We start from the raw sequence: 27200 nt of genomic DNA on the forward strand, positions 1-27200 counted from the left end.
GGCTGTGACATCCTCAATGCATTGGGTTTTGTAAAACCAAGGGGGAGCTGGTAAAGGTGGACCTGTTTTGTGAAAGCAGTCTGAAGCCATGAAAACTACCAGTTGCTCCAGTGCATCAGTTTAAGAGCAGCTTTAATAAAAGTTGTAGTGAGTCAGAAAAACACGGATCTTACACCACTGAAGGGTTTTTGGTAGCAGACTAAGCCAAAGTGCCTTTCAGGGAAAGATGATACTTGAAGCTAAGAATATCATCCAAGACTTCATAACTAAAAATACATAAAATTTAACACCCTTGCCATTTCACTGTAACCTTTCACAGGTGATAAAAGGCCGAACAGAAAACAATAAAATCATCTCTCCAGCCTGCAGTCCCCAAGAAGTATATTACAGGAGTTTCTTGGAGAATACAGTCCCCGGGACAGAAAAAAAAAATATATATATATTACACAAAGTATCCTCACGTATTAAGTTTTGCATCACGAAGGCAGGGTAGAGCATCCTGCCACGAAACAAAAGGCAAACTGTACACGGCTCTTCCCTCCTTAGCTGCGCAGGGTGGCCAGGCGGGACTGCATGGCCTCGATGTCCTCCTCCTCGTCAACAGCAGCCGCCGCTTCCGTGGACTCAGGCTCCGGCAGAGCGTCTGTGACTTTACTGGGTGCTTTACCCAAGGCCCCTGCAAACAACATAAAAAGACCCCTTAGCGTGCGTTAAGTCTTTGTTTAATAGCCAGCAGCTTGTAATTGAAATAATGTCAGTTATTTGAAATAATTCAGCCAGGCAGTTTGAGTTTACAGGCCCTGCTGCTGACGCTGTTGTATTTGTCAGGCTCCTGAGGACAGTGCTCTGCTAAGAAGAGCTCCAGCTCTGTGCTTCTCGTTCTCCTCACCGCCCCACTGCGACAGCCCGCAGCACAGCAGGAAGGGAGCTTCTTTGAGTGAGGAACAGGAGGCAAGAAAGCAAAACAAAGCAGGGCAAGAGAAAAAAGAGAGGGCGGTGTGCCAGCAGCAGCTCGCAAGGTGAGGAGCAGGGGCACTTGGCAGGCAAGGTGTCAGAGCTGAGCGCTGCTCTGGCACCAACAGGCACCAGCCCCTTTCACAAGAAACTCAGGTAAAGAGCAGTCTGAGCATCGCCCAAGTCAAACAGCTAAAAGAGCAGCTCAGCACCTCGCGAGGTGTAAGGCAGGAGCTTTTGTTTGCCTATTTATTATTCAGCAGCTCAAGTCACTAACAGCATTGTACAGCCAGGAATCCCAGGGCAGCCTAGGAACTGAGGCAGTGAAGCAAAGTTGATTCCCTGGCTTCATTAACAAAGTGTATCTATCTGCCCAGGCACACACATTTTACCTTGTTAAAAGCAGCCAATACAGACAGGAATCTGGTCAAGCCTAAATGATAAACTGCAGGGACTTCAGCTGCTGCTTTATTGTTTATGCTTCGCTGAACCTCGCTGGCTGCACCGCCCGCGTTCCCTGAAACCAGTCTGTCAGGCACTCCTTCGCTTTTAGGGAAGGTAAAAGGCACCTCTGGGAGGCCACAGCTGTTAAGCCCGGACAGATGGAAGTTTAAAGTGTAGCACCTTTGTAGTTAACAGAGCAGGAGGAAGGCTCCTCGCTCTGCAAACACACGCAGACTCACCCGCTGTAATTTCGAAAAGGATTTTGTCAATCTCCATCTCTGCTTCCTCCTCCATTTCGTCCTCATCCTCCATGCTTTCAAAGGTGTCCTCGAGCATTTCCTCGATAATGCCAGCCTGCCAGGAAACAAAAGGGCAGCACGTGATGGCCTTGGAAGCAGCAGAGAGGACAGGTCCCCCTGTCAGCATCAGGTTGTGCCTACCCCAGGCATTTTACAACTGCCACAGGCGTGCTGCTCGTCTGCTGCTCGAGCTTTCCTGAACAAGGCTGCTCTGTTGCACGAGGGCTGCCCAACACGCTCACCTACAGTTTAAGCCTGCATCCGTACAGCTGGTGCGTAAGAAAAGCAGTAAGAGAACTGAAGATGAGCTGTGTGTTCCCACACTCAGACCCCACAGCTCTTACTCACTGCTGTTGCATCTCTACATATCTACAACCCCGGTTACTACATGCCTGCAGTCACAGATGCAGCTGTATTTCACATGCTTCCATCACAAAGCAAACATTTTACAGCCTGTTTTACAACTTAGGTCTCACGTAAACTTTCCTTTTTTCTATCTGCATTTAAATACACCCCCTGCAGGGCCTGCAGCCCGTATATGGCCAGATTGTTCTGGTGTACAGTCATAAAATTGTTAAGAAACAAGCTGGTTTAACCCAACCAATCTTGAGCAGCATGTAAGAGGAGAAAAGAACAGGATTTTGGCAGTTGAAAATAAGCACAATAAGAAACCAGTACACTATAAAACCAGAGCACTTCCATCAGATGGAGACACCACGCTAGGTGTTCTAAAACCAGCACCAAGATGGCTGTTTTGCCTCAGATGGGATTTTCACTTTCCCACTCCACAACGGGCTGTGGTGGGTGTCCTGTAACGAACGCTGCCCTCCTTGAGAGCAGGAAATTTGCTCTCCCTCAGAGCAGCTCAGGGTTCAGGGCAGTCACTGGGGTGTGGGCGTGAATCCTGCTTCGAGCCGTGGTTCCCCAAGCCCTTGGGACCACCAACTACAACTCCTCTGTATGGGAACAACCTTTCTCCTTCCACCCTCTACTTCAGCAGCTTTTTTCTGCTGTAAGCTTTGCACCAAGCACGTTGTGGGTATCACTAAGTCACGGTTCTCCCCACAGACAGGAACTTATTGCAAAGTTCCCAGCCAGTAACGTGCTACTTGGTTTCTGCTCCTTAGAGCTACACCAGACACCCTCCCTCAGACTATCTAAGCAGGTGCACAGCGCTCCAGCACGCTGCTCAGCCACCTCTTGCTCACCCAAGTCTCTCATTTACATTATAGATCTTACCTTCATCATCTCTTTGGACAATTCTCTCATTGTCGCTTGGATTTCAGGGATTTTTACTAGGTTCTGCATAGCCTTCATGACTTCTGTGCTCTTCTGCAATGAGCCTGCTACTCTGAGGACAGCTGTGAAGGAGAGGCAGAAAAAGCTTGAACAATCCAGGCACCACCAAAAGCAGAGAAACCACATCCTCCCTATGACAGAAATCTGAATTTAGGCATTTTTTAATGTATATCTTTCTGTTTTATCCTTGTCTACCTCCCTGGAAAAGCTCAACTCCTTACACATCTGAAAAACCAAGCATCTAGCTCCCGTACAATTAGCTGGAGTTGCCAGATTGCCAGCAGAGATTTCCACCCAGGTGGACGCAGCTCATAGAAGAGAGATCCCTGAGGAGCTTCTGCCTGTGCTCCTCAGCAGCCAGAGGTCTTACAGAGGTGCCCACCAGCATTGCTGCAGTCCAGCTCCACATCTAACTGCTGACCAAGCCAGCGACCTTCTGCCCAGGTAGTAGAAACTTTAGCAGAAGTCCTAGTGAAACAGCTTCACAGCAAAGGATAAGCTGGAAAAATAACCCTGAAGTAGATACAATAAAAATGTGTAGTTTAAGCTGAATTTACCAAAAAGTCTTTCCAGAAGCTGTTCGCTTAACATAGCTCATATGTTAAGCTCATAGGCTCTTCTCACACATGTTGATATACCATGATCAAAATGTAATAGTTAAGACTTCTCTGAGGTTCTTGAATTCTGTCTGAACTTGCAGCTTCCTAGTCATGGCTAACTTACCTGTTTGTGGTTAACATGGTCACTCCTTAATGAAGCAAATGAAGTTACAGCATGTTACTTCTCACAGTAATACTTCATTTCTCTACCATTAAGAACCTTACACTTACAATGTTACCAAACTGACTGAAATCTTGACTTCTGCAGTCATTGCTTGAGCTGAAGAGCAAGTTAATACAAACTCCAGACTGAATTCTGGATTCTCTCCACGTATGTGAGTCCATACATATATATATGTGTGTGTGTGTGTGTGTATTCACTCTACTCATGGATGTCAGTCCTAATCAACTGCAGCAGAATATCAGGACGAGGCTGTCAGTGCTGCTCAGGTTTGTGCAAAACCAGCGTGTGATTACAGGTAGAGTCACTGCTGTGACTGTGCAAGTGCCTCTGCCTGCTGGGGGCAGGTGCCCAGCCTGGCTGGACGCACGGACACGGACCCGCAGCAGCCGTACACCTCCAGGCCTGGTACAGGAGGAATTTCCCCAGATCCCGAAGCCCAGCACTCCCAGCTGCCTTTAACAAGAGCAGCTCTGCTTCCACATTCAAGCTCTCCCAGCTCATCCTGTATTTAACCTCGGTGCTGCAAACAGAAATTGGAGAGCGGGGAAAGTTCCCGTACTCGGGCTGAGCCGTTCTTACCAAGCTGGTTCTTCATCCCCATGAGAACAGAGTTCATGTGAGCTTTGGAAGCGTAGAGTTTGCTCACGGCCTTCCGAGAGCGGATCAGTTCCTTTGCCAAGATCACACACGCGTCTTTCTGACCCTTTTTGGCAGCATCCTTTATTGACCGTTTCACCTTTTCCTCCTCTCTCTGAATATCTGGAGCACGGAAAAACAGACACAGCAAACATTAACAAGCTGCTGAGGATTTGGAAGAAAAAACAGTCATTTGCTGGAGTGGATTTTCAGTGCAAAGAATCGTTTCTACTTAATTCCAGACTTCTGTTACTGAAAGGCCTTGCTCTAGGCTGATTTACATATTAGCTGATTAATTCAGCTACATATTAATAGCAAAATTCTCTTTACTCAACATCAACCTCTGTAATTTCCTTTGTAATTAGGGTACTGTGATTGACTGCCCAGAAATATTGCTGCATGAAACTGAGCTAAGGTGAATTCTTAAGGAAAAAAAGGTCCGGTAAGAACAAAGCACTGGGAATGAGAACCTTACGTAGAAGGTTAGAATAGCTTCACTATTACACCAGCCTGATACAAATAGATACACACATATACATACACACACTTTAATTACTGTACTGATTTGCTGCTTGCAAGATTACCTCTTCCACGTTCATCCCCAGCTGGAACAAAGTTACCACAAGGAGATAAAAACAGTCTCAGCAGAGGGACAGGAATTTTTATCAGTGAAAATACTCACCTGTCAGACTCCACATTCACAGCTTAACCCACATGCCTATCTTTGTGTGAATCCGAGGGATGTTAGAGGAAAAAAAAAATGTTCTCATCATTTCTAGATCCCGGAGATGTATTTATCTGACAAAATATGCTCTCAAAGTTTGTAGAAGGCTGATTGCACAGAGGCTAAAAGGTTTATATTACCCTCAACAACAACAACAAAGCATGGCCACTTACACAATGAATTTACGAAGGTGCTGAGAATTACTTAGAACCACTGATTTCTTCATTACCACCAAAAAAATCTTCACACTTGCAGACAAAGTTAATTATTCCCTCAGGCACAGCTCGTTAAGCCTGACGTGGGTACTCAGCCAAGTCTGTGCTCCTGCTTAAAGAGTTACAGCCTTGAGTTTCCACTGCTGATGCTTTAAACTCCTGCATCAGGTGTGAATTGGCACATTCACATTATGAGCTGTCTGCCTGCTACCAGAGCCATGGATATTTATCGGGGAAACATGCGAACAAATCTTTATATATGGCTTCAGAGAGCCTGCTCAAACCCTCCTAGCATCCAGCTTCATTCAAACCCTTTCTATAAAAGCAAGCTGGAGCAGGAGTACTGCACTGAGCCTGTTCTCAGTGAGCACAAAGAGCTGGAAGTGAAATTAAACGGGCATCCTTAAACAATAAAGGTTTCTCTAGCAGATCTGCGGTGACTGCTCACACACCTGCCTCGTGAGACGATGCTGGCTGCGTGCAGAAGCAGCCAGGTACCTCAAAAACCTCAATGTAAGAGATGCAGGAACAAGCGTGGGCCACTCAACCCCTCCCTTCTCCAGAGTCAGCAGTGAATTAGCCACTGACAAAACGTGGCTCTGGAAAACCTTGTCTTAAAGGAAAGGAAGAACTTGGGTAAGTAAGGGCCAGGCACACCTTCCTGAAAGGGGCTGAAGGAAACAACCACAACAAATACTGCTACAAATAGCTTTGTTTGAGTCTTTTTGATTTACACCAGAAGCTACATGCAGACAAGAACCAGAAGATGACCTTTTACAAAAGCCAAAGCACCCAAACACGCTTTTTGGCATAGGCTTTGCCACGAGAGCTAAGGCCTGTACTCCGGATGAGTCACTCTCCCAAGCTCATTCAATAGCTCCTTATCCCACGGGACTGGCAGAGATCTGTAGGACTGCAATCAGAAAAAATACACTCCTTGTTGCTTCCTCAGTATTATCCGCAGAAACTTCACAACCTCACAGACATCTATCTGTATGTCAGGCACGGGAGCGAGCCAAGTCCCAGCTGACCAGAGCAGGTGAGACAAACGCCTGAGGTGCTACAGCTGCAGAATACGAGATTCGTGGCAGGGAGGGGGGACTGAAGGCAGCTGGGTGGCAACATCCCTGAGCAAAACCCACAGGCACAAAGCAGCCCGAGAGCAGCGGGGTGGTGCTACCTCCAGACACGTGCAGCACAGCCCTCCTGGGGGAAACAAGGGCAGGTCCCAGCTCGGCATCCCTCCCCAGAGCACAGCCACTGCCAGGGTAAAATACTGTAACGGGCATGAAGTTGGGAGGAAACCCAAGGTCCACGAAGCCATCGGCAGTGAAAACATGGGTGGTTTGTCCCTATTAAGTGATTGCTAAAACACGCTTTGCTGTAAGATCAACCACACGCCTCAGCCAGCCTGCGCCTGACACAGCCCCACAAAGTGCCTTGGTGAGCCCGAAACAATTCACAACGAGCATCGCCACGCGTCAGCGCTCCTGGAAGAGGCACAAGCCCTGAACTCATCCCACAGAGAGGAACAAAGCCGGGCTGTGCTGCACCAGCAGCCGAGCACCTCCCTCCAACAAGAAGGGACCGGGTGGGGGAAACACGAACCCAACCAGCTGGGGCTGAGGGCAGGGAACAGCCTCCAGGAGTCACTGGGAGCAGGCACCACACGGCTGCCGACCAAAAGCCTTCACCAGGGCTTCTGGGTGAAATCCCGAGTCAAAGATGAGTCAAAATCTTCTCGCCAAGGGCGTCCAGGAAGCTCCACCTCACAGGGAGCAGGCACCGCTTGGGTTCTGTGGAGACTTTTTCTTGGAGAAATTCGTGGCAAGGCCATTTTGGTAATGTGGATTGTGTTCTTCCTTCCAGACGTGGTGCTGTGCCCTGGGTTATTCGATTTTATGGCCCCCTCCCCGTGCTGTAAGGTTAAAAAATACCTGAAGGAGGATGAGGAAGGGAGAAGGGAGAGGAGCACACACCTCTGATCTGCCTGTCGATCACCCGCATCTCCTTCCGGATCTTCAGGGACCACTCATTGACCTCAGGAAGGGAAAGAGTGACAGTTATTGGGAATTCAGGTAAAAAAACGTTTCCCGTTTGTGTGTTTTTTTTTCCACTTCGCCATTTAACAACACAGGAAAGCGCTTAAAAAGGCACAAGCTTTAAATTATGAGCGACAATTACATATGTTGTTATTAAATATGTCGTTATGGAGTCCGAATGACGATTAAATGTCGTTATTTAACCAAAATCGCGATGAAACACGCCGTTTTTAAGCCCGGCTCGGCCCCGGGGCTGTGGCCGTGAGGCAGCGCCTGCCCCCGCCCCTCCCCCCCCCGCCCCTCACCATCTCCTTGGGCGGCTTCTCCGGGGTCTTCCCGAACAGCCCCATGGCAGCGCCCGCCGCTTCCGCCCTCACCTCCCGGGGCATGGGCGGGCGCGCTGCGCATGCGCTAAAGCCCCGCCCTGCCCGGCTGCGCCTGCGCTGAAGGCACCGCCCTAGCGCGGCTGCGGAGGGGGTGGGTGGGTGGGTGGGGAGGCGGAGGGTGCGGCGCGTGGCCACGCCCCTTCATGTGGCCACGCCCCATTTCGATTGGCCACGCCCCCTTATGTGGGTTCAGGCCTCGCCCCCCCCCCGCTGCTCGGGCCGGGAGGTGGTGCCGGTTGGGAAAGGGTTAAAAGAATAATGATAAGGAAATTAAATGGATTAACAGTGGGATAGAGAAAGGGAAGGGGGAAAAAAGGGAAGGAGAAAAAAGGAGAAAAAAAGGAAAATGGAGAAAAAAAGGAGAAAAGAAAAAGGAGAAAAAAAGAAAATGGAGAAAAAAGGAGAACAAAAGAAATGGAGAAATAAAGGAGAAAAAGAAATGGAGAGAAAAAGGAGAAAAAGAAATGGAGAAAAAAAGGGGAGAAAGAAAATGGAGAAAAAAAGGGGAGAAAGAAAATGGAGAAAAAAAGGAGAGAAAAAGAAACAGAGAGAAAAAGAAATGGAGAGAAAAAGAAATGGAGAAGAAATGGAGAGAAAAAGAAATGGAGAAAAAATAAAATGCAGAAAAAAAAGGAGAAAAAAAGGAGAGAAAAGGAAATGTAGAAAAAAAGAAGAAAACAAGAAAATGGAGAAAAAAGAAGATGCAGAAAAAAGGAGGAAAAAAAAAGAAATGGAGAATAAAAGGAGAAAAGAAAGGGGGGAAATAGGGAGGAAAAAAGAAAAGGGAGAAAAGGGAGGGAAAAAAGAGTAAAAAGAAAATGTAGATAAAAAGGATAAAAATAAAAAGTAACTGTAGAGAAATGTTCGGAGGCAGGTGCGTTCAGCAGGCGCTGCCCAGCCGACAGCAGGGGACGGGGCCTTGGGGCACGGCCAGCCGCTGGGCGTTATCCACACCTCCAGATGTGCCCGCTGTGGCTCTTCTGCTTAATTAGCGGAAAAGCTCATTAACAGCAGCTCGTGTCATTTATCAGAAGCACTGGGTCGGCGGAGCAACAGAGGGTGTGCAAACAGCCTGCAGCTGAATGAGTTTGTGGATAGAGCCGGAGCCGGGGCCTAAAACAGCAAAAATTTCACCTGTGCTACGAGGGCGGTGGCGGCTGTGGTGCCCCTTCCCCTTCCCTGCCTCGGTGCTGCAATAGGAAATGAGGAAAGAAGAAGTACTCACGGTTAAAAACTGCTCCTGTGGGTATTAGGAGAGAGTCCTCCTGCGATGACACCCGGCGACTGCCTGGAGGGGTGAAACATTGCTTGGTTAGGAGGAAAAAATTAGCGTCCGGGTCTCCTGCACGGAGGAAACGATGGCACAAAGCTCCCAAATGGCTGCAGGGAGACAGCGAGGAGAGATCCGAGCTGCAGGAGGGACCTGCGGGCAGGTTTCCCCTTTATTTATCTTTTTATATCATACGGGCAAGAATCAGGAAGGAAATAAAAGTGACACTCTTGCTTCTACCACGTTACAGTAAACAAATCAACCCCCTTTCTGATTTATTTACCTTTACTTCATTGTAAATTATCACTCCTCCCCCCCCCCAAAAAAAAAAATCCTTCAGGTTTTAGATGATTTCTGAAAGCTACAACCAAAACTAGAGTTTCTTACTGACACACAAAGAAACAGACCTTTTTTTTTTTTTTTTTTTTTTTTTCCTCCTGGCATCAAACATCTCGCTCTTCTCCAAGAAATCTGAAGTCACTTCCAAAAAGCCCCTATGAACCTGGCACGTTTGACCTTTTTGAGCTGCTTCAGGCCCCGCACCCCGTTCTGCTGTTTCGTGATGGTTCCGCAGAGGGACGCTCTGAAGTCTTCTTGATGTCTGCAGATAGGGGTACCGGAGAGGATCTCTCCCTGATGAAGCCATTAATTAGAATGGTTAATTAGAAATGCCCCGCTCAAGCTGAGAAGACTTAGGAATGAAGAAGCTGCAGTGTGACACCACTGCCTTCAGCCTGGTCGGTGACAAACACTGGAGAAATGAATCCCGGCATCACCAGGAGGCGAGTTATTAGTCACAAAAGTGGTGTTATATTTTTATTGTCTTCACAGATAAATCAGACCAGCAAGACATCTGTAACCATACACACAAAATATTTATCAAAACAATTAACGTTACAAATCTCCTTTTAAAATAATTTATTTCACGGATTTCTTTTTTTTTTTTTTTTCAATGGTACTGGCTTACAACATACATTATTCAACAAAGATGTGCTGAACAGACCCTAAAAGAAGAAACACTTAAATTAAGCAATTGTCTCTGATTCGGTGGCACCCACATCCTGACGTGTAAACGTTTGCTGGAACGCGCTCCTCTTGTAGGCTTGATTTTTGTGCTTCCAAAAAACAGCATCGAGTTTTGGGGTGTTGAAAAGAAAAGCGAGTTACCGCACGGTTACGTCTGCATTCAGTTCGACACACAAGGCAACCAAATGATTCTGTCATTAACGTTAGCTTCATGTAGATCTGAGCTCACGGCACTAACATTGAAACTAAAAAACTCCAAACCACATAATCCGGGAAGGGACTAACATTTAAAAGGCAAGCAGTAATACCCCGGGAGCTTACAAAGGACGGCGGCGGCGCAGGGCTAAGATGGGGAATCGTGTGCCAAAGGCTGCGGGTGCGTGTAGGGCTGCTTCTTTTTGTACGAAGCCCACCTGCAGACGGGGCAGCAGTGCCGCCCCCCGGCCAGCCACATGACGATGCAATTCTGGTGGAAGACGTGGCCGCACGGCAAGCCCATCAGCAGGCAGCCGTGCTGGAAATTCTCTAGACACACAACGCATTCCGTACAGTGCAACATCTCGGGGGGCCAGGCCGCCCAGTCTGGCTCGGCGTCGCCCGTGGCGCTGTAGGAGCCGTACGACCTCGCTGCTTTCCCTTCGTACGGCTCGCTCGGGCAATATTGGCTGGCACACGAGCAGGGCTGGGCACGGCACCGCCGCTCTCCGGCGCTGGGCCCGTGAAATGTGTTTGGTTCATCGTCCTCCGAGCCTTCCCTTTCGCTGCTGGAGACCTCTCTGGTTTCGCTCTCAGAGTCACTTTCGCTGTCTTGGCTGGATTCCGGCAGCTCCTCATCGGGGTGGCCGCCGAGGCATTTAAACCTCCAGATGGGTAAGTTTTTGATGTAATCGGTCGGTATCAGAGGGTGAAGCCAGAGGTCGGGGAAAGCCAGTCGCTCCAGGAACAGGTCTGGGTCTTCATCCCAATCCGAGTCAAAAGGGAAGTGCTGGAAGGAAGCAATGGGATGAAACAAGTAGCTGGTGTACCAGTCCCACAGGCTCGACAGCCACTCCAGGTTATTTGCGTTGACTTCGTCGGCGTTGTTGTGGCGCCGCCTTTTTTTCTCAAAGTAGTCGATGAGCAGCCCATGGCCGAGGTACGTGCTGAGGAAGAGGGCTGGGTGCGAGGAGTAGAACATCCAGTCAGCTCTCACCCAAGAAGCCAAAGTGGTTGTGTTAGAGTACCTGAAGAGTTTTAAACTGTACTCGTAAAAGCTGTCTAAGTAAGGTAGTTGCAAAAAACCCAACACGGGCAGCCAGGAAATAATTAGTAGTGAGTTATACGTCCCTAAAGTGCTTATAAGAACCACAAAGCGCTTTATGGTAGCGCCCTGTGTAATGAACAGGTCCATCCAAGCCATCAGATTGACCAAAACTAGGCTTAAAACAAACAAGTCGTTAACTTCGGGTTGCAGCGAGCGCAAAAAGGAATCCATGGCACGTAGTGATATGAATTCACCAGTGTTATTCCCATACCTGTAGATCCCCTCGGGAGTCCTAAGTATGTAGGACGGCGTCTTGTAGACACCGATTTCTGCCATGTAACTTTTATTGTCCCAGTTTTCCACGTTCACAAAAATAAACTCTACTCTTCCGGTAAACTTCACACTTAGTGCGGAGAAGAAGGCCGGAGGCTGGTCGAGGTTGGCAAACAGGTAGATTTTCACCCGGTACTGGTCGCTTTTGTTCCATTCTTCTCGTAAATGTTCGGAGTTGTAGATGGTTTTGATCCGAGAAGCGGCGTGGGCTGTGATCCACTTGAAGATGTGCTCCACTTCGATCTTGCGCCCGCTGTATTCTTTGAGCATGACTTTGCCCTTGGAGGTGCTGGTTTGCGGAACTGACATGATGAGGGTGGACTTCAGCCAACCCCTCCTCCTGCAGTACCTACAAAGAAAAGGGCAAGTTAGATTATGGTTTTATACTCCTGGAGCTGCAGTCCTTCCATTTCCTTAACGAGCCCCAAAATTAAACACGGTGAGCACCTGGGAGTTTTACAGATAACAGCAGGAAATACAGGCACCCAAATATTCTCTGACAAAGAACGTTTATTTTATAATATGTTTGCTACCTTACAGGAAGGCTGTAAAGAGACGTATATTGTAAAACGCTGGAGAGGAATGGTGTTAATTTCCAGCAGTTATTAGAATAAACGAGGCCGTACATTAGTCATTCATGCTTGAAGACTTTTTTCTCTTCACTCTAAAGCTTTAGTGTTAGGAGCTATTCTTCCTAGGCATTCTGGCCAAGAAAACAACCATTACAATACAAGTCAGTGTCCCACTCTGCTTTCCCAAACCTGCAGGTAACCTTTTCCCAGTGCTTCCTTCCATCCAAGTTTTGCCAAGTGGCAGCCAGGTGAGGTTAAGGAGCCTTTGATGAAGCTGGAACGGGGATGCACTTCCTACTGGGGCTGTTTTGGAAGGATGCCAGCAGGTTGAGAGGTGTGGTGAGAGAGCTCACCACAAAAACCAGCGGAGGAGGAAGCAGGCACGTGCCACCAGATGGTTTGGGCTGAAAGAACACTCTCACTGCCTGGGACAAGCTCGTGAGCCATTTGCTTCATTCACCGGCCATCTGATCCACGTCCTTTCTGGGTCTATCAGTGTCTCTTTAGCCAAGCACAACTCCTCTTTTCAGGAATCTGAACGTAGAATTTTTAGGAGCCCCAAGATACTGCCCGCTAGTAAAGGTATCCTGTCTGCTACTGCATGTGGTGTTCTCTGGCACTTCAGCTGCAACTTCAACTATTCAGGAGGATTGACTCAGGAAAACAAGACACTTCTTATATTACAAAAAACACCATTTATGTGTTAATTTAAAATATAGTGTTTTATCGTAATAGTAAGACTAATTAGGAGCCATGCAAAGGGAAAGATTGCCAAACATGTAAAATGTTCAAATACCAGTGCTTTGGTTATCCAAGATTATTTTGCTAAACTCTGCAAAATCTAAGAATTTCCCCTCAGGATTAACTTTGTGATTTCCGTAAACGTTTAGGGTTAAAGTATGTAACACGTGTGCATAGCCATGCATGTGACTGGAATTCTAGACAAGATTTCTTGTCATGTGAAGCAAATGCTTCCAGCAAAACGTTGTAGAAACCACTGCTTTTAAGGTGGCACAGAATTATTACCAGCCTCTGTGACTCTGCTTCTCTTCCTCATTTGGAATCATACATAAACATCAGTGAGCCTTGCACAGCGTGCTGTATGTTGTCAAAGGGCGTGCTCAGGTTTAGATATAAACATTTACGTATTTGTCAGGGAACAGGGCTTGGCAGCAACCCCGAGAAGCAGGCACCGCTTCCAAGGTTCACGCTAACCTGTGTTTCCCCTTTCCAGATGGCAATCGAGCAACTCTGCAACTGATACAGCTCTCCCGGATGGGCTTTGTGCTAAGAAAGCACAGCTCTTGTCCCCGAATGCCTTTACTACAAGGCTGGATTCTCCTGTTCACTCCTTTCCACTGCTGCACTACGCTCTGCAGAGTCTGATCACGCAGCTCCCCGTGATGCTTCAGGAAGCTGCAGATCTGTGCTGATGATGTTGATAAATAATGCAATATTCAGAACAGCCTTTAGCAGAGAGAAACACCAGGAATAAAGGCGCCCTCGATCACAGCTGCTTTTACAAGCCCCGCTGCCACAACACAGCTAAGCCTTACGATGTTCTGGGGATTGAGGTAATCCTTTAAGAATATACCTGGGGTCACTGGAACAGTTAAAAGTGCCCGTACGTATGCCGAATCTTGACACTTTCTTCACCATTTTCTCCCAGTGGACTTTACCCACCAGTGGACTTCTGTCGTTTGCTATGACCTAGTGACAAAAGAGGTAATCATTTAGTATCACAGTAAGTTTGCTTCCCAAAATAAGGAATAAATATTATAAAAGTAAAGATCTGGTCACCCCTGTTACTGTTTTCCCCTTCCCTTAGGGCTTACAGCAGCAGCATACACCAGGTCATCACACAAAGTGCTTTTGGAGGGTGAAGCTCAAAGACAGAAATAGAGTTTCTGCAGAAAGGCAAAAGTGCATCATCATTTTAAGCACCTGCTAAGCTAATAAAATCAGTGACACTTAAAAGCTTTGGGAAAACAACACAGCTATTGTTAACTGGTTCATTGTAGGAGACAAAGGGAAATTGTATTGCAGGTTCCTCTTCTTCGCAGTAAAGAAGACAATTATTTTATTGCCACGCTCCATTAAAGTTACAGCACACCAAAGACATCTTGTCTCACAGCAAGTAAAACGTGTTATAGCGTCTGCACTTGGTACCAGACCAGACTGCCAACAACCACTTCCGAGCAGCAGAAACTAATGATCAAACTGCTAGATAACGTCTAAAAATCTCGTCTCCTTACACCTCTGCCAGTGACTCACTCTGGGAGTTCATGTGGCTGTTCCACCAACCCCAGACGTCCCATCTGCAATTTCAGGATGATAATTCAGTGCGATGGATCCCCAAAATCTAATTCCTTATAACTTAATGCATTAAAGGAGTACTCCTGGTTACCTGGATGTAAGCTTCCCCAGATGCAAATGCCAAAAGATATGTGCCATCCTCTGACTTATCACTGCACAGGGAAGGGAGGTAGAAGAAAACAACTGCCTGCCTTTTGCTGGCAGGTAGTTCTGCATGACATGACCGATCATGCATTATTCCATCAGCAGTCACACTTTCTATTTTGGAAATGCCTCACGTGCTTATGCAAACTGACTGGCAACCACTCGAAAATGCGTTTTTAAATTAAGTTCTGAAATTTTCCATTTGTTCGGCGTTTGTTTACCCCCCGTTAAACTTCTCCCAATCGTTTTCAGACTCAATAACCCAAAATGTCAGTTCTCCTCGGTAGGGCAGGTTGGCAGCAGGACTAACAGCTCTCTGCGTACAGGCTGAGACACAGCGGGAAAGCGTGGCTGGCTGTTGAGGCTCAAAAAAAAAATCATCTGATTTGTGGTAAGCAGCATCCACCCAGAAAGTGAAAATGTACAGGTTCACTCAGCACAGCCCCCTAGAGAGGGGAACAAAGTGAAACTGCAGCTGGAGATCACGCTCCCATTCCTCTGAGCCCACCGTGTTTAAATACAATCACAGGTGAACATCTAGATAGGAGTCCCTCAAGCTGTTATCAAAACACACGTCAGTCAGAAAAGGCTTTTTGCTTCCCCAGGAACTAGGTTAATGTAACCTTTAAGCACCAAGGTAACCAGCTGGGGAAGCCTCCTGAGCTTCGGAGGCTTCTTTACATCCCCTAAAACTGTAACTGAAGCAATTACCGTGGATGTTTTAAATTTCTTCCTTTTGTATGCTTCAGCGAAGAGACCACATTCCTAAAGACACCTTAAGACACTTCTGTCAATAGATCCTCTGAGCTACTACAGCATGACAAATGCACCTGATGTAGAAATGAATCATTAAGCTTTATTAGTAAGCATCCCAGTAAAGCGTTGCTAACTCTTACCCTTTGGAACAACGACTCCGAGATCAGTCGTTCCCCAAACCCTGTGTGAGCTCAGTAAAAGCCTAGCCTGGTTATTGGGCTATTTGTATTTTATTTTGTAAAATCAGATTAATTCCCATTCTCCAAAAAAGCCTGTTCTCCGGGAGAAAGCTGTTTATGTTGTAAGACAAGGCCAGAACTGGCAATTTTTATTTACTAACTGGATAGCACAAACCTTACTATGGTTTTGCACGCTTTGCAAAATGTCTTGGTCTCATGCTTTATGTCATTACAGCTAAAAAAAAAAAAAAAAAAAGGCATTTATTGCAGCTGCTCCTGCAGCCAACACCCACTTCCAGCACTGGGAGTTCACCACAGAGACAAGGGATTTTGGAAAGCAATCATCTCTGGGGAAGGGGGGGGTCAGAGAAACCAACCGGAGGTTAAGCAATCACAGTGTAATTCGGGTGAAATTAAAGATAACTTGCAAACACTTGTAACAGGCTTTATTTAAGAAGTGTGATTTTTGATAAGCTAGGAAATGTAACTTAAAAAAAACCCTGTGACTGAGGAAACCAGGAGCTGGAATGCAAAAGAGGCCTGCAAGTTCTTCAAGTTCTTCAAGGATTTTATATTTTAAGCAAGGGGGGGGGGGGGGGGGGGGGGAAGATGTCAAATCCTGCATTTCTTCCTAGCAAAGGCTTCCAAAAATATGTTAGAACCAGTCTGAGAATCTACAAGGAATGCAAAAATACATAAATAAATAAATTGAAAAGGAAGAGCTAGCAAAGAAAGACAAGCAAGAAATAAAAAACCAAGTAAGGAAAAAGGCAGTTTAAGTTTGACTATGCAAAGAAACATTAGAAGCTGCACCAAAAGGTTTTTCAACCAATTGAATAAAAACAAAAGATGGGAAAAAGAAGTAGGCTGGAGATACAGGGAAGGCAGAAGCGTTAGGTAATTTGGGTCTCAGAAATGAAATGAATGCTCTGACTCAATTTTCAGATGACGAGGAGGTGGCTGGCTATGGGCAGGTCAGCAAGAGTAGGGACAGAGACTGCCACCTGGAGATGGAAACAGAACTTAATGCACTTAAAATCAGTAAGCAGGCTCTCTGTCAGCGAGCTGTCACACAACCAGCACACGAAGCTGCAGAAGCACCTGCAAAGATTTTGTATAAAAACACTGTCAGGGTAATTTACGCTCTGACCGCAGAGTGAGTAACTGTATTTAAGAGAAAAATATCCCACTACTTTGATCTCAGTAGTATGCAAAACTGTAGGTAAAGGCACAGAGCTGATTACATTTTCCAGCATGGAATTACTGAGGTTGTATCATTCCTGCTTCAGCTGCGAGTTAAAAATCAATCTTCTCCTGGAGAGAAAGAAGCGAGTTTCAAGACAAAGGAAACGTCGTAATCTTGGCCGAGGGTCCAGCATTATGCCACGTGGAAAGTTTTCTAGAGGGCTGGAGATAAATCTTGTGTTAAAAAAAAAAAAATAAAAATCTGAACGTGAATCAGAAATTGGCTAAGGCTAGAAAATACCAAAATGCCAGCAAAGTAGTAACAGGCTCCTTAATGGATTTATCTCGGAGATCAGCTGAGCATGTACTCCTATTAATGCCCCTCCTGCAGAAAGCTGAAGGCTCCCAGAGCCATTTGTAGATGGCATAAAATTGGGAAGCACGTCTAGGTACAAAAGAGGATTATAATGCTGTCCAGGAAGAGCCGCACAAATCTCGTAATGCAGGGTGTCAGAAATGAAATTGAATCCCATAATGAACAGGACACTCGGGGAGTTCATCAGTTAGAAACGACGAGGAGAGGAAAAGCTCTCGGGTCTCTCAGTTGATCCACCAGGAGCTGTGAGCCATCAATACTACCTGGCTGTGAAATAAGCACATCCTGGGAAATAGCAGGCCTGACAAAAACAAACCCGGTGATTGATCTCAGGTATCGGGAGGAGCGGGGCAGGCATTAGGAGTCGCAGAGACTAAAGGGCGACGCCAAGTTAAGCACAATGAGAACAAATTCGCCACGAAAACTCTCAGACCAAAAGCCGGAGAGATTTCCAAGAGGAGTGGAGCAGTCGATAGGAGTATTACACATGGGGGACTTCTGGCTGAAGAGAGAGAGCAAAGTGTTTTACAAACACATATTCCATCTGGCAGAGGTGAAGTCAGTGATCAGGACGGCCCCTTTCAGCCACAGGCCCTATTTCATATTGCAGAATTCGAGACAAAGCTCATACAGAAGAAAAAAACACAGAAATCAGGTGTCTTTTAGGAGATCAACTAGCACGGCTGGGAAACAACCGTGACATTTACGGGGACACGAGCCCTTCAAGCTTCCCTCGTTATTAGCTGCGCTCACGTTCTGCAAAATATCAGCTGTCAGAGTGACAAATAATACAATGCAGATAATCCAATTAATCCATTAATCATCTTAAGGGGCTAAGAGAATCCAATAGGATCAAAGTAACCCTGCCATTTCACAATCCCGCACCACGGAATAGATCTGCACACCCAAGCCAGGTTCTGACTGCTGGCTCCGAGCTGGTTCTTCCTCTACAAATGAATTTTATGTTGTTTTGGTGGAAGAACCAGCGTGGAAGAAGGAACTGGAGAGAAGATTAGGCTCTCAGTGGGCATCTAGCCACAAGCTTCCTGTGAAATCTCTGACACAAGTCTCTTTGTAGTGCATCTGTGAATTGGGGAGGACCATAAAATACACCAAAAGGTCAGAAGATGCTCAATAATGTGAAATGCTGCAGGTAAGATGTCCCACCGAGATGTGCAAAGCAAACAGAGAAATAGAGGAGACTTCCAAATCCCCATCTATTTGTGTATTTTAATTTTCTTCTTTGTTTTCCCTTCATTTTGCAGTAACTGGAAAGGTGAATTTCAGATACAACAGGTAAAAAAAAAAAAAAAAAAAAAAGTAATCTGAGGACACATAATGCTGAAAGTACTAAAATCCTGATGATTTCAACAGGTGTCTGCATAGGTAGCTTTCGCAGTGAAGAGCTCTCCTGACTTTGAATTAGACAGAACAGTCCCACAAGATGCCAATCAAGAACCTAATTATTCAAATCAATTTGATCCATATGTTAAAACAGCCACAGTTATGACATTAGAGAAGCAAACGGGCTTTAAAAATAAATATCCCAGAAAAAGAAACACATAAATGATTTGTAAAATAGGGCAACGTGCCTCTCCTGCTTAATCCATAACGAAAGCCTCTCAGGTGGATGCAGAGATAATGCCCTGACTGCCGGGTAACTGCCACTGAGGCAGCTGCACCGTAATTTCACGGGTACTGTTATGTCTTTTTATAAGTTATTTTATGAAATGTATTCTTAAAATGCCATTAAAAGACGTAGATATCAAAGAGACTCAAGGACACGCTGCTGCTGTTGAAGAGTTTGCTCTAACAATCCGCAAAGACAGATTCCTCTTCTGGTGCCCCAGCAGCATTTGAGCACTTCTCTATTTTTCTGCTCACTTAGATCAGATTTTGCTCAATCTCTGTTAGACGTAGGGATTTCAAAACAGGTCACGGTAACACAAATTGGACTCCGTAAGTCATGAAGCTTACACCTGGGTCTGTTTGAGTATCACAAGGCACGAGAATTCAAGTCAGATTGGCAAAAGGAAGGGCTAACAACACTTTGTGGTATCCCAACTCTCATTTCTTTAATCAATTCTGGTTCCTTCAGCTATTCTCTCTTCCTCCTCTGACAGAGAAGTCATACAGAGGACAGAAACATACGAACCATTTGATGTATAAGAATTACTGCCACGTGATGGAAGAAAGAGCTTCTACACATATCAAAGATACTAAACAGGATTAAACAGTGTTTTTTATTTGGGGAATAATCCTTGCCATGTACCGCACACAGGCCTTTGCCCTGGAATGAAAGCACCACTCTTAACAAGTTGCTTCCACCTCACCAACTTGCAGCAACCTGAGTACTTCACAAACCACATGCAAGGATAGTTTCACGTGGAACCTGGACGCTTTGGACAAGCAGCTTTTGCAAGAGGACGCCCCAAAAATCAGTCCTTAGAACTAGTTGTTACCCAGTCTCACGGCCACTGAAACCTGAAGTAACCTCAGTCACAGCAAAAACACCCTGCCGATTTGTTTGCTTTGCACATTCAACAGCCCTCGTGCCTCGCTGGTTCCATTAAGTGCCGTGCTGGTTGTGTTTGGTACGTGGCACCAGAGATGGGAACGCTAAAAAAAAAAAAGAAATCAGAGCAGAAAGGCAGAGCTGTGAGATCATCACAGCAGAAACTTGGAGCTAAGTGATGCACGTGTGTTTTTTTTCAGTGATGGAAAAATATTCACCTTGGCAGCATCCCTCAGCCATGATGGGATGTGAGCGCGTGCCATTAAAGGAAGAGAAAACTGTATCCAAGCGAAAGCACCAAGGGGAGCTCCGACATTATCCAAGCTGGAAGGCAGCCAGGGTACCAGGTGTCAGGCGCACCTGCTCATCCTAAGAGCACACAAAACTCTGAATGCACACAAAACCAGTCAAAACTTGGTTCACACAAATAGCCAGAACTTGGTTTTCCAGCTTGGCCACAAAGACAGCTCCAAGAGCTCATGGAGACCGGGCACTGGGAGCTGTACCAGGGCTGAAATCATCAGGAAAAGCAAAACCTGGGAGGGAGGAGACACCACGCGGGGAATCCTCCCAGGAGCAGCCACCCCTCGCCCAGCCTGGGCACGTCGGCTTCTGCATGGAGCACTCCGCACATCCCAGGTGGAAAAAGCTGAGTGATTTTGCCAAAAGCCAAGCTCATTTCTAACTTCTCTAACGAACTGGGAGAGTTGTGTGTGTGTGAGAGCTGTCAGGCCGGCTCAGCAGTTTCCCCTGTGAGATATCCAGACCCCTGGAGGCCCAGGAACTCTTCCAAGGTGCCTGCAGAGGGTGAATGAGCAAAGGAAGCTTCATATCACTGCAAAGAGTCCACGCACTCCCTGAAAGGCTTTGGATCCACAAAGATATTAAAAAAAGCGTTGGTCTGTTAAGCTTCCTCTGTATTTTTCACAGAACCTTTTGTAATTAACTGTGATGTTGCTATCCTTCCACAGACAAAGCAGAAGCAGGAATATTGGGCCAATCCACATTTAGAAATACATCTAATTAAAGCTGAAGGATGTGTTCTTTATTAGAAGCATGGGGAAAGGCCCGTTTACGTTATTCAAGATAAGATCAGTACTTTCTGCTTGACTCTCTGCACCTTTACTCATCGGGAAACATTTCACACGCCGATTATTGTTCTGCATTGTGCTGATGGAACAATTTCCACAGCCACTCTGCCCCAAGGACTCACAGCTGGCTCTGAATCCATCCCTGTGGATTCTGATTTTTCACTATTATTTTTCACTTTCCTCTTCTGAGAAAGAGACAAGGAGATATTTGATCAAAATGGGCAAAGATGGAAGACTAAAGCCGTTGTAGCATGCAAAAATTAACTTCCCCATAATTGCATGTAGTTTCTCAAGGAAGGTGGGGTGTTCTGAGCAGAGGCTGAAAACGAATGAGCTGTTATAATCAGTGAACAAAGGTATGAAGGCAATCAGAGAACTGTTAAGTTTGAGCTGAGGGTATTCCACACCCTTGGCTGGGTAAGAAGGCTCTCAGGAAGGCTACTGAATGTTAAAATTGGGTATCCTATGGTCAATGGTCCTGAAGCTACTGGGAACAGCACAAATACTGAACAACGTGTTAGAAATTAGCTAAGAGCTTCCACTTATGTTCCTCCTAATGAGAGCAACCAGTCACCGGGCAAATTTGGGAAGGCAAATACAAAAATTCCTCTACATGCAAGCAAAAGCAAACAAAAAGAAAGAAAGATCACCAAAACCCTGCAGCAACATCCCTCGCTCTGCGATTACACCGCTCGAAGCCGCAGCTCAGGTGCAGGTCAGGCTGGGGTTTGGGAGAGGCATGGACGTGGCACTGAGGACGTGGTGTGGTGCTGGGACTCTGCAGGTCAGGTCGGTGGCTGGACACGGTGATCTTCACAGTCCTTTCCAACCAAGGTGATTCTGTGATCGTATGCTCTGCATCCACAGCAATGCCTCCTGCACCTCTTCCAGGCATGATGGAAGAGGTTTCAAAGCCAGGAATAAAGCTCCCTTTGTTTCTCTCTACTGCCATGTCCCAACACAGACTCTTTCTTAAAGCACCTATCTAAATTTAGATTTTAACTTCGTTCCAAGAAGATTTTTATCTGTAGATCATTTATTCTATGTTCTTAAAAAGGCCACAATGACTACGATGTTGTCAGATGTTGCTTCCAGAGACTGACCAGAGAGCATAAGCCCCAGCAGAGTGTAACAAAGCCACTGCTCTCTGTTCCTCCTCCTCTAGCATCAGGCCAAGCAGCACCAGTCCCTGCTCCAGCAGCCACCACTCGTTCTCCTTACCAGCCAGAGAAGTGCGTAACGGCAGCTGGCAAGAAGGAAGAAAAACATAAAAGCGTTGAGATCATGAGCTAATAGCAGAGAGAACTTGCTGCTGTCTGTGGAAGCTCCACGCAGGAGCACAGGGCACTCGTGAGCACTACGTGGGTAAACAAATCACCACTGAACCTGGCTGCTTTGCTTGTGGACCTCCAGAGAAAGAAACGCAGCCACAAAACACTTTGTTGCCTCGTGTATGGACTTCAACTTTCTTCAAGAAATCCACCTTCCTGGCTCGAAGTGGTAAATTCACTTCTGATGTTGTTAAATATATCAAGAAATATTTGTAGTTTCCTCTTTTTGCTTTGATTCTCTGCAGACAGCGTTTGCCATCACACCCCCAGCTTGTGCCACCCCAGGAATTTCATTTGCACGCACTGGAAAATTAAAATCATCCTCCCAGTCCCCACGTTCTGATCCATTGTCGTGAAGCCTCCGACACCACCTCAACCAACCAGCACTGCACCAGCCGAGCCAGAACTCGTCCTCTCCCTCCACTGCTTCCACGTGGAACAGATCCACAACCAAAATCCAAAGCTTTGCAAAGGAGAGGGATGTGAAAAGAGCAGGCAAAGATCCGTGAAAGGACAGGAAGAATCTAGTGCAGGAGAGAAGCGAACGAAAACTCAGCGATGAAAACTTGAGTGAAGGCAAGAATGAAAAGCAGGAATTTGATATCTTTAGTGGTTTTTATTGTCAACAAGGAGACAAATAGCGTTCACCAAGTGAATTATTCAGTAAATTCCAGTTTTTTTTTTTCCTGCAGCTATTGTGACCAAGTCAATAGCTGTTCAAATATTGCCAGAACGATGACAACATTTATCACACTTGAGGTATCAAAACGCAGCCTGTTTGATTGGCTGTTATAAAGCTAGCTGGAAATATGTTATGATTAAAATTCTGCAAACAACTGACGACAGAGAAGTGCCTTATTTTACTCCTGTGACCAGTATGGAGAAGAGAGGAGGTTTTTCATCGTATATTCATAAAACTATTTGTCAGCAAGCTGGAAGACGTTCACTAAATTTCCTTTCAACACTTTCTCTCTGCTTGAAGAATCCCTTCCTGTATGATTTAAGCCTGAAACTTAGACTCAACGATCTTTTCCAAAATACAAATGCCATTTCGACCATGAAGGTTGTCTGTCCTCCTGTTAGCTATTTTAGGGTGAGCTCTGATGTGGTTAATGATGCAGCTCTAGTACCAGCAAGTCATTAGATCCTGAAAATCTATTTAGATAGGAAACATGAAGAGAGGAGACCAGACAAACCATTTAATCCAGGAAGTGGAGCTCTCAGCTAAACAATGAACTGTCTGGTGGAGAGTTCTGGTTGCCTGATGTGGCCGGTAGCAATGAACTTTTCCCTAAACAAAGTCTCTTATCAATGGAGAAGTTGATGAGGAAAAGTAGTTTTTACATTTTGGCCTAGATTACTCATCTTATGTTCTCATATGATATCTCATATGATGATGAATTGTTTCAGAACCCCATCTGCAAAAGCCTGTGTCTCCTCCCCCCAGTTTTCCTCCCCAAACGTTCTCTCATTCTCACGCAGCCCTGGCGAAGCATGCCATAAATCAGCGAGTCCATGAGCTCTGGGGAAAGGCAAATTCCAAGCCACCAGAACACGTTGTGCAACCAGCCTGCCAGCCTGGGAAGCAGCACGCTGAGATCTTGCCTTCGTGAAGAGGTAAAGAGAGGCTGTAAAAGCGCTCCAAGCCCCTGAGATAATCAGACACAAACCAGTTGAGGCTGAGCACGGAGCAACCAAAAGAAGAGCAAGAGCAGAGGCACCCCTCCTGTGGCAGCTGGGAGCACCCATCCTTACTGCACCTACTTCACACAAACTCGCACGCTATCAGGGCCAAGCCCTCGCATAGTTCATGCAGTTAAGTGTGTGCTGCTTTGTTTGTTTTCTGGTTGTAAAGCACCTGGCTTTCAGGCAGCAATCCACAGAACAACAGGTTTTCTTCTTCTCTGTGTAGGAACTCAGTCACCTCCATCCCTGCTTGGTTTTTAGAACAGATTTGCCTCTTATGATCTCCCTGATATCGTTCATCTTTGCCATCATCCCTCTGTTGCTCACTTCTCCTGCTGGTTAACCACCCCCATAAACTCCTCCTTCGAGACATATATTGAACGTGATAAATACAAGAAAACAAACGATCGAATTTCTGTACCTGTACCAGCCAGATCCCATCTTTTGTATCTTCTACGAGCTCATAGAAGTGCATTTCACCACTGAAGTTTGTACTTGAAACCGACTCAGAGGCCTCTTCCTCCTTGAGAGCAGAATAAAGCTCCCCTTCCATAAGGTCACCTGGAAGAGAGACAGTTGGAGAAACGCAGTTAAAACGCCGCTTATGAAAGATGATTTAATAATGACAACTCCTATCACTAATGGCAATTTGATCTCAGAAAGTAGTTTCTCTAGAGATATTTAAAATAGTTTCTCAAAACCCTTTTCAGTACAAAGGCAACTGAACTTCTACTATGATGTTATTTTAATTCTATCTACAGCAACACGACTGTGAACAATTTAACTACGCTTCTGATTACACAGGTGTCACACACACACAACCACACACACAAAAGAATAAATGAGCATCCTCTAAGCCTCGCTACCTGAAAATAATAGTATTTCAGTGGCAGACAGCAATTCTAATCCATGTATCTTTGCTTTCATTTCACAGGACAATAATTTTGCAGCAAGCAAATTCTTAACGCCGCTAACTCAAGCAGACTTCCAGAATTTCAATCAATAATTTGGCACTGAAAGACACGTTGGTTGTCCCACCGCGAGGAAAAATCTAACACAGAACAGTTTAGCTGTTGGACTCTGTTTGCAAAGTTGCAAAAAAAGTTCCCATCAGCTCCGTCCTAGTGACATAAGTAGCTCATGGTAAAATTGTTCTGATATTTCCTCTGTAATCTCATTTCCTTCCCATGCTTTGTTTCACAGCCCTTACAAACACCGTTAAGGACAATCAGCATTTTGGTAACTGATCTAGTAATCTTGAAAAAACGAAGTCTGGTTCAAAGAGGCTGTTTCCTACAAGATACTCCAAGAAAAACACGCATTGTGTTACAGGGGAAACCCTCGAGAGCTTTCAAAAAGTATTCACAGAACTTAAAATTTACATTACATACAACACAAAAATATAGAAAAAAAAGACCTGCAAAGCCTATCGGTGCTAGAACTGTTTCCATGACATTTCGAGAAGTCAGTTAATACAGTTTGTTTGGAGTTAAACACTTCCCTGCAGCATTTGCAGCCCAAACATAATGACATCATGGAAGTACGTGACAGCCAAGGAGTGAAAGTGATTGGAAACAAAAATGAAACTGCCTAATGCTTCTTGCTGTGGAAGCAGCAAAGTGAATAAACAACATAAATAAACAATGAACAATAAAAGCAAATTAGATTTAAGTGTCCAGCATTAATATCAATTATTAAAACGAGGTAGCATTTTCGGGTCATGGCACTGACTATATTCATCCAAATCCTTCTCTTTTTCTGTCTGGACTTTTGAGCCCCCTCGTTGCCTGCCTGGGGCACCAGCAGGTTTCTCTTTCCTCTATCAGCAGCCCTTTGATCATCGATTTAACAGCAGCTACGCAGGCTTCCCTGCTGGGCTGGCACTAGGGTTATTACATCAGCTCCATCTCCCGAGCCCTTTGGGCCATCTCCCTCTGCCTGCCCCACGCCAGCAGCAGCACTTTCAAGGCATTTCGGCAGCTCTGCCCACCTTCACCCTTCCTCATCCCTCGCTACTCAGCACCCCCCAGAAGCCCACCTCTTTCTCCTGCTTTCTGCCAACTTCTCAAACGCTCCCCTGCCTTTCCCCAAGCCATCTTTAGCACGCAGGATCTCCTTCTGCTCCTCTTCTACAACAGCTCTGCCTGCCTCCGTGCCCACCTCTTCTGCTCCTCACCTACGGAAGCACCGCTTCCATCCTGACAGCGAGACCTGCAAGAAAACGAGCCAGCCGGGAGGGAAAGGAGCAGGCAGCAAAAGCCGGCCCCAGCTGGAAATAGCAACCCACGAGCCTGCATATATTTGGCTCCTTCCCTCCTCGCTCCTCACGGTGGATGACATTCGCTTTCAACCCCGACACAAAACCTCGCGGCGCGACCCACACCGCCCACGGCCAGGCCGAGCTGGCTTATCAGAAATAACCCTTTCCCCTCGGGGTTTTGGGGAGAAAAAAAAACATTTCTTGGCAGCCTGGCGGAGGCCTTCTCCTCCCCGCTTGGCGTTCCCAGCGTTTCAAACGCCGCGGAGCTTTTCCACGTCACGAGCCCGGAGCTCCCCCGAGCCTTCCTCCATTTCCCCCGCTGTGACACCTCGAGTTTGGGGGCACGCCGGGCCCCTCCTTGTGTGCATTTATGTGGCAAAAAGCGTTGAAAAGGGATAAATTGAGGTGTTTTTATATGTTTTGAGGCCCCTGGTTGTGGGCACAGCAGTGCCCTGATGCCCTTGGCTGGAGCCCCTGAGGCTGTGGCTGCAGCAGAGGGTGGTGGAGGTTTTGTGGCTGCTTGAGGCCTGGAGGGAAGGAGGAAAGGAGGCAGGAGGGGGAAGGAGAGAGGGAAGGATGAAGGGAAGAAGGGAAGGAGGGAGAGAAGGAGGCTGGAGGGAAGGAAGGAGGGAAACAGGGTGGCAAGAGGGAGGCAGGAGGGAAGCAGGGAGGCCGGAGGGCAGGAGAAGGAGGCCCCTACCTGACTTCTCCACCAGCTCCCGGACATCCTTCTTCTCGGGCAGCCCCGAGTGCCCCAGCCCCCGGCACTCCAGGATGGTTCGCAGCTTCCTGAAGCTCAGCGCCACCGGGTCCACCAGCTGCGTGGCGAAGAAGCCGGTCTCGTACCACACCACGGCCTCGAACACCCTGGCCAGGACGAAGAGCAGCAGGAAATAGAGCAGCAAGAAGCACAGCTTCAGCCACATCTTCCCGCCGGGCTGGGGCTGGAGGAAGAGGAGGAAGAAGACGAAGGGGGAACGGGGCGAGGGAAGGGGGCGGCAGGCGGCGGCCGCGGGGCGTTGAGGGCTGCGGGCCCCCGGCCTCCCTCCCGCCGCTGTCCCCGCCCCGGCGGAGCCGCGGCCGCCGGCGGAGACATAACAAGTGACGTGCGGGGAGGGCACGGAGGCGGGCGGGG

General features: G+C 46.8%; 1 protein-coding gene across 2 annotated transcripts; it reads right to left on the reverse strand.

The window, feature by feature from the left end:
• Positions 1-106: 106 nt before the first annotated feature.
• On the reverse strand, positions 107-27166 carry LOC309877982 (charged multivesicular body protein 3). Of its 2 annotated transcripts, XM_082760034.1 has the most exons (6): positions 7702-7826; positions 7334-7394; positions 4359-4538; positions 2937-3058; positions 1638-1752; positions 107-676 (listed from the first exon to the last, which is right to left on the reverse strand). In XM_082760034.1, the coding sequence occupies exons 1-6, from the start codon at positions 7783-7785 to the stop codon at positions 543-545; spliced, it is 696 nt and encodes a 231-aa protein (XP_082616160.1). In that variant the 5' UTR covers positions 7786-7826; the 3' UTR covers positions 107-542. The 2 variants fall into 2 exon arrangements, with proteins under 2 accessions (XP_082616160.1, XP_082616159.1); XM_082760033.1 differs by lacking the exons at positions 107-676; positions 1638-1752; positions 2937-3058; ... (1 more) ...; positions 7334-7394; positions 7702-7826 and adding exons at positions 9786-12003; positions 13821-13936; positions 24227-24366; positions 26766-27166.
• Positions 27167-27200: the final 34 nt, after the last annotated feature.

The sequence above is a fragment of the Aythya marila genome, assembly GCF_965140915.1.
Source record: "Aythya marila genome assembly, chromosome: 4".
In the NCBI taxonomy this organism is placed as follows: domain Eukaryota; kingdom Metazoa; phylum Chordata; class Aves; order Anseriformes; family Anatidae; genus Aythya; species Aythya marila.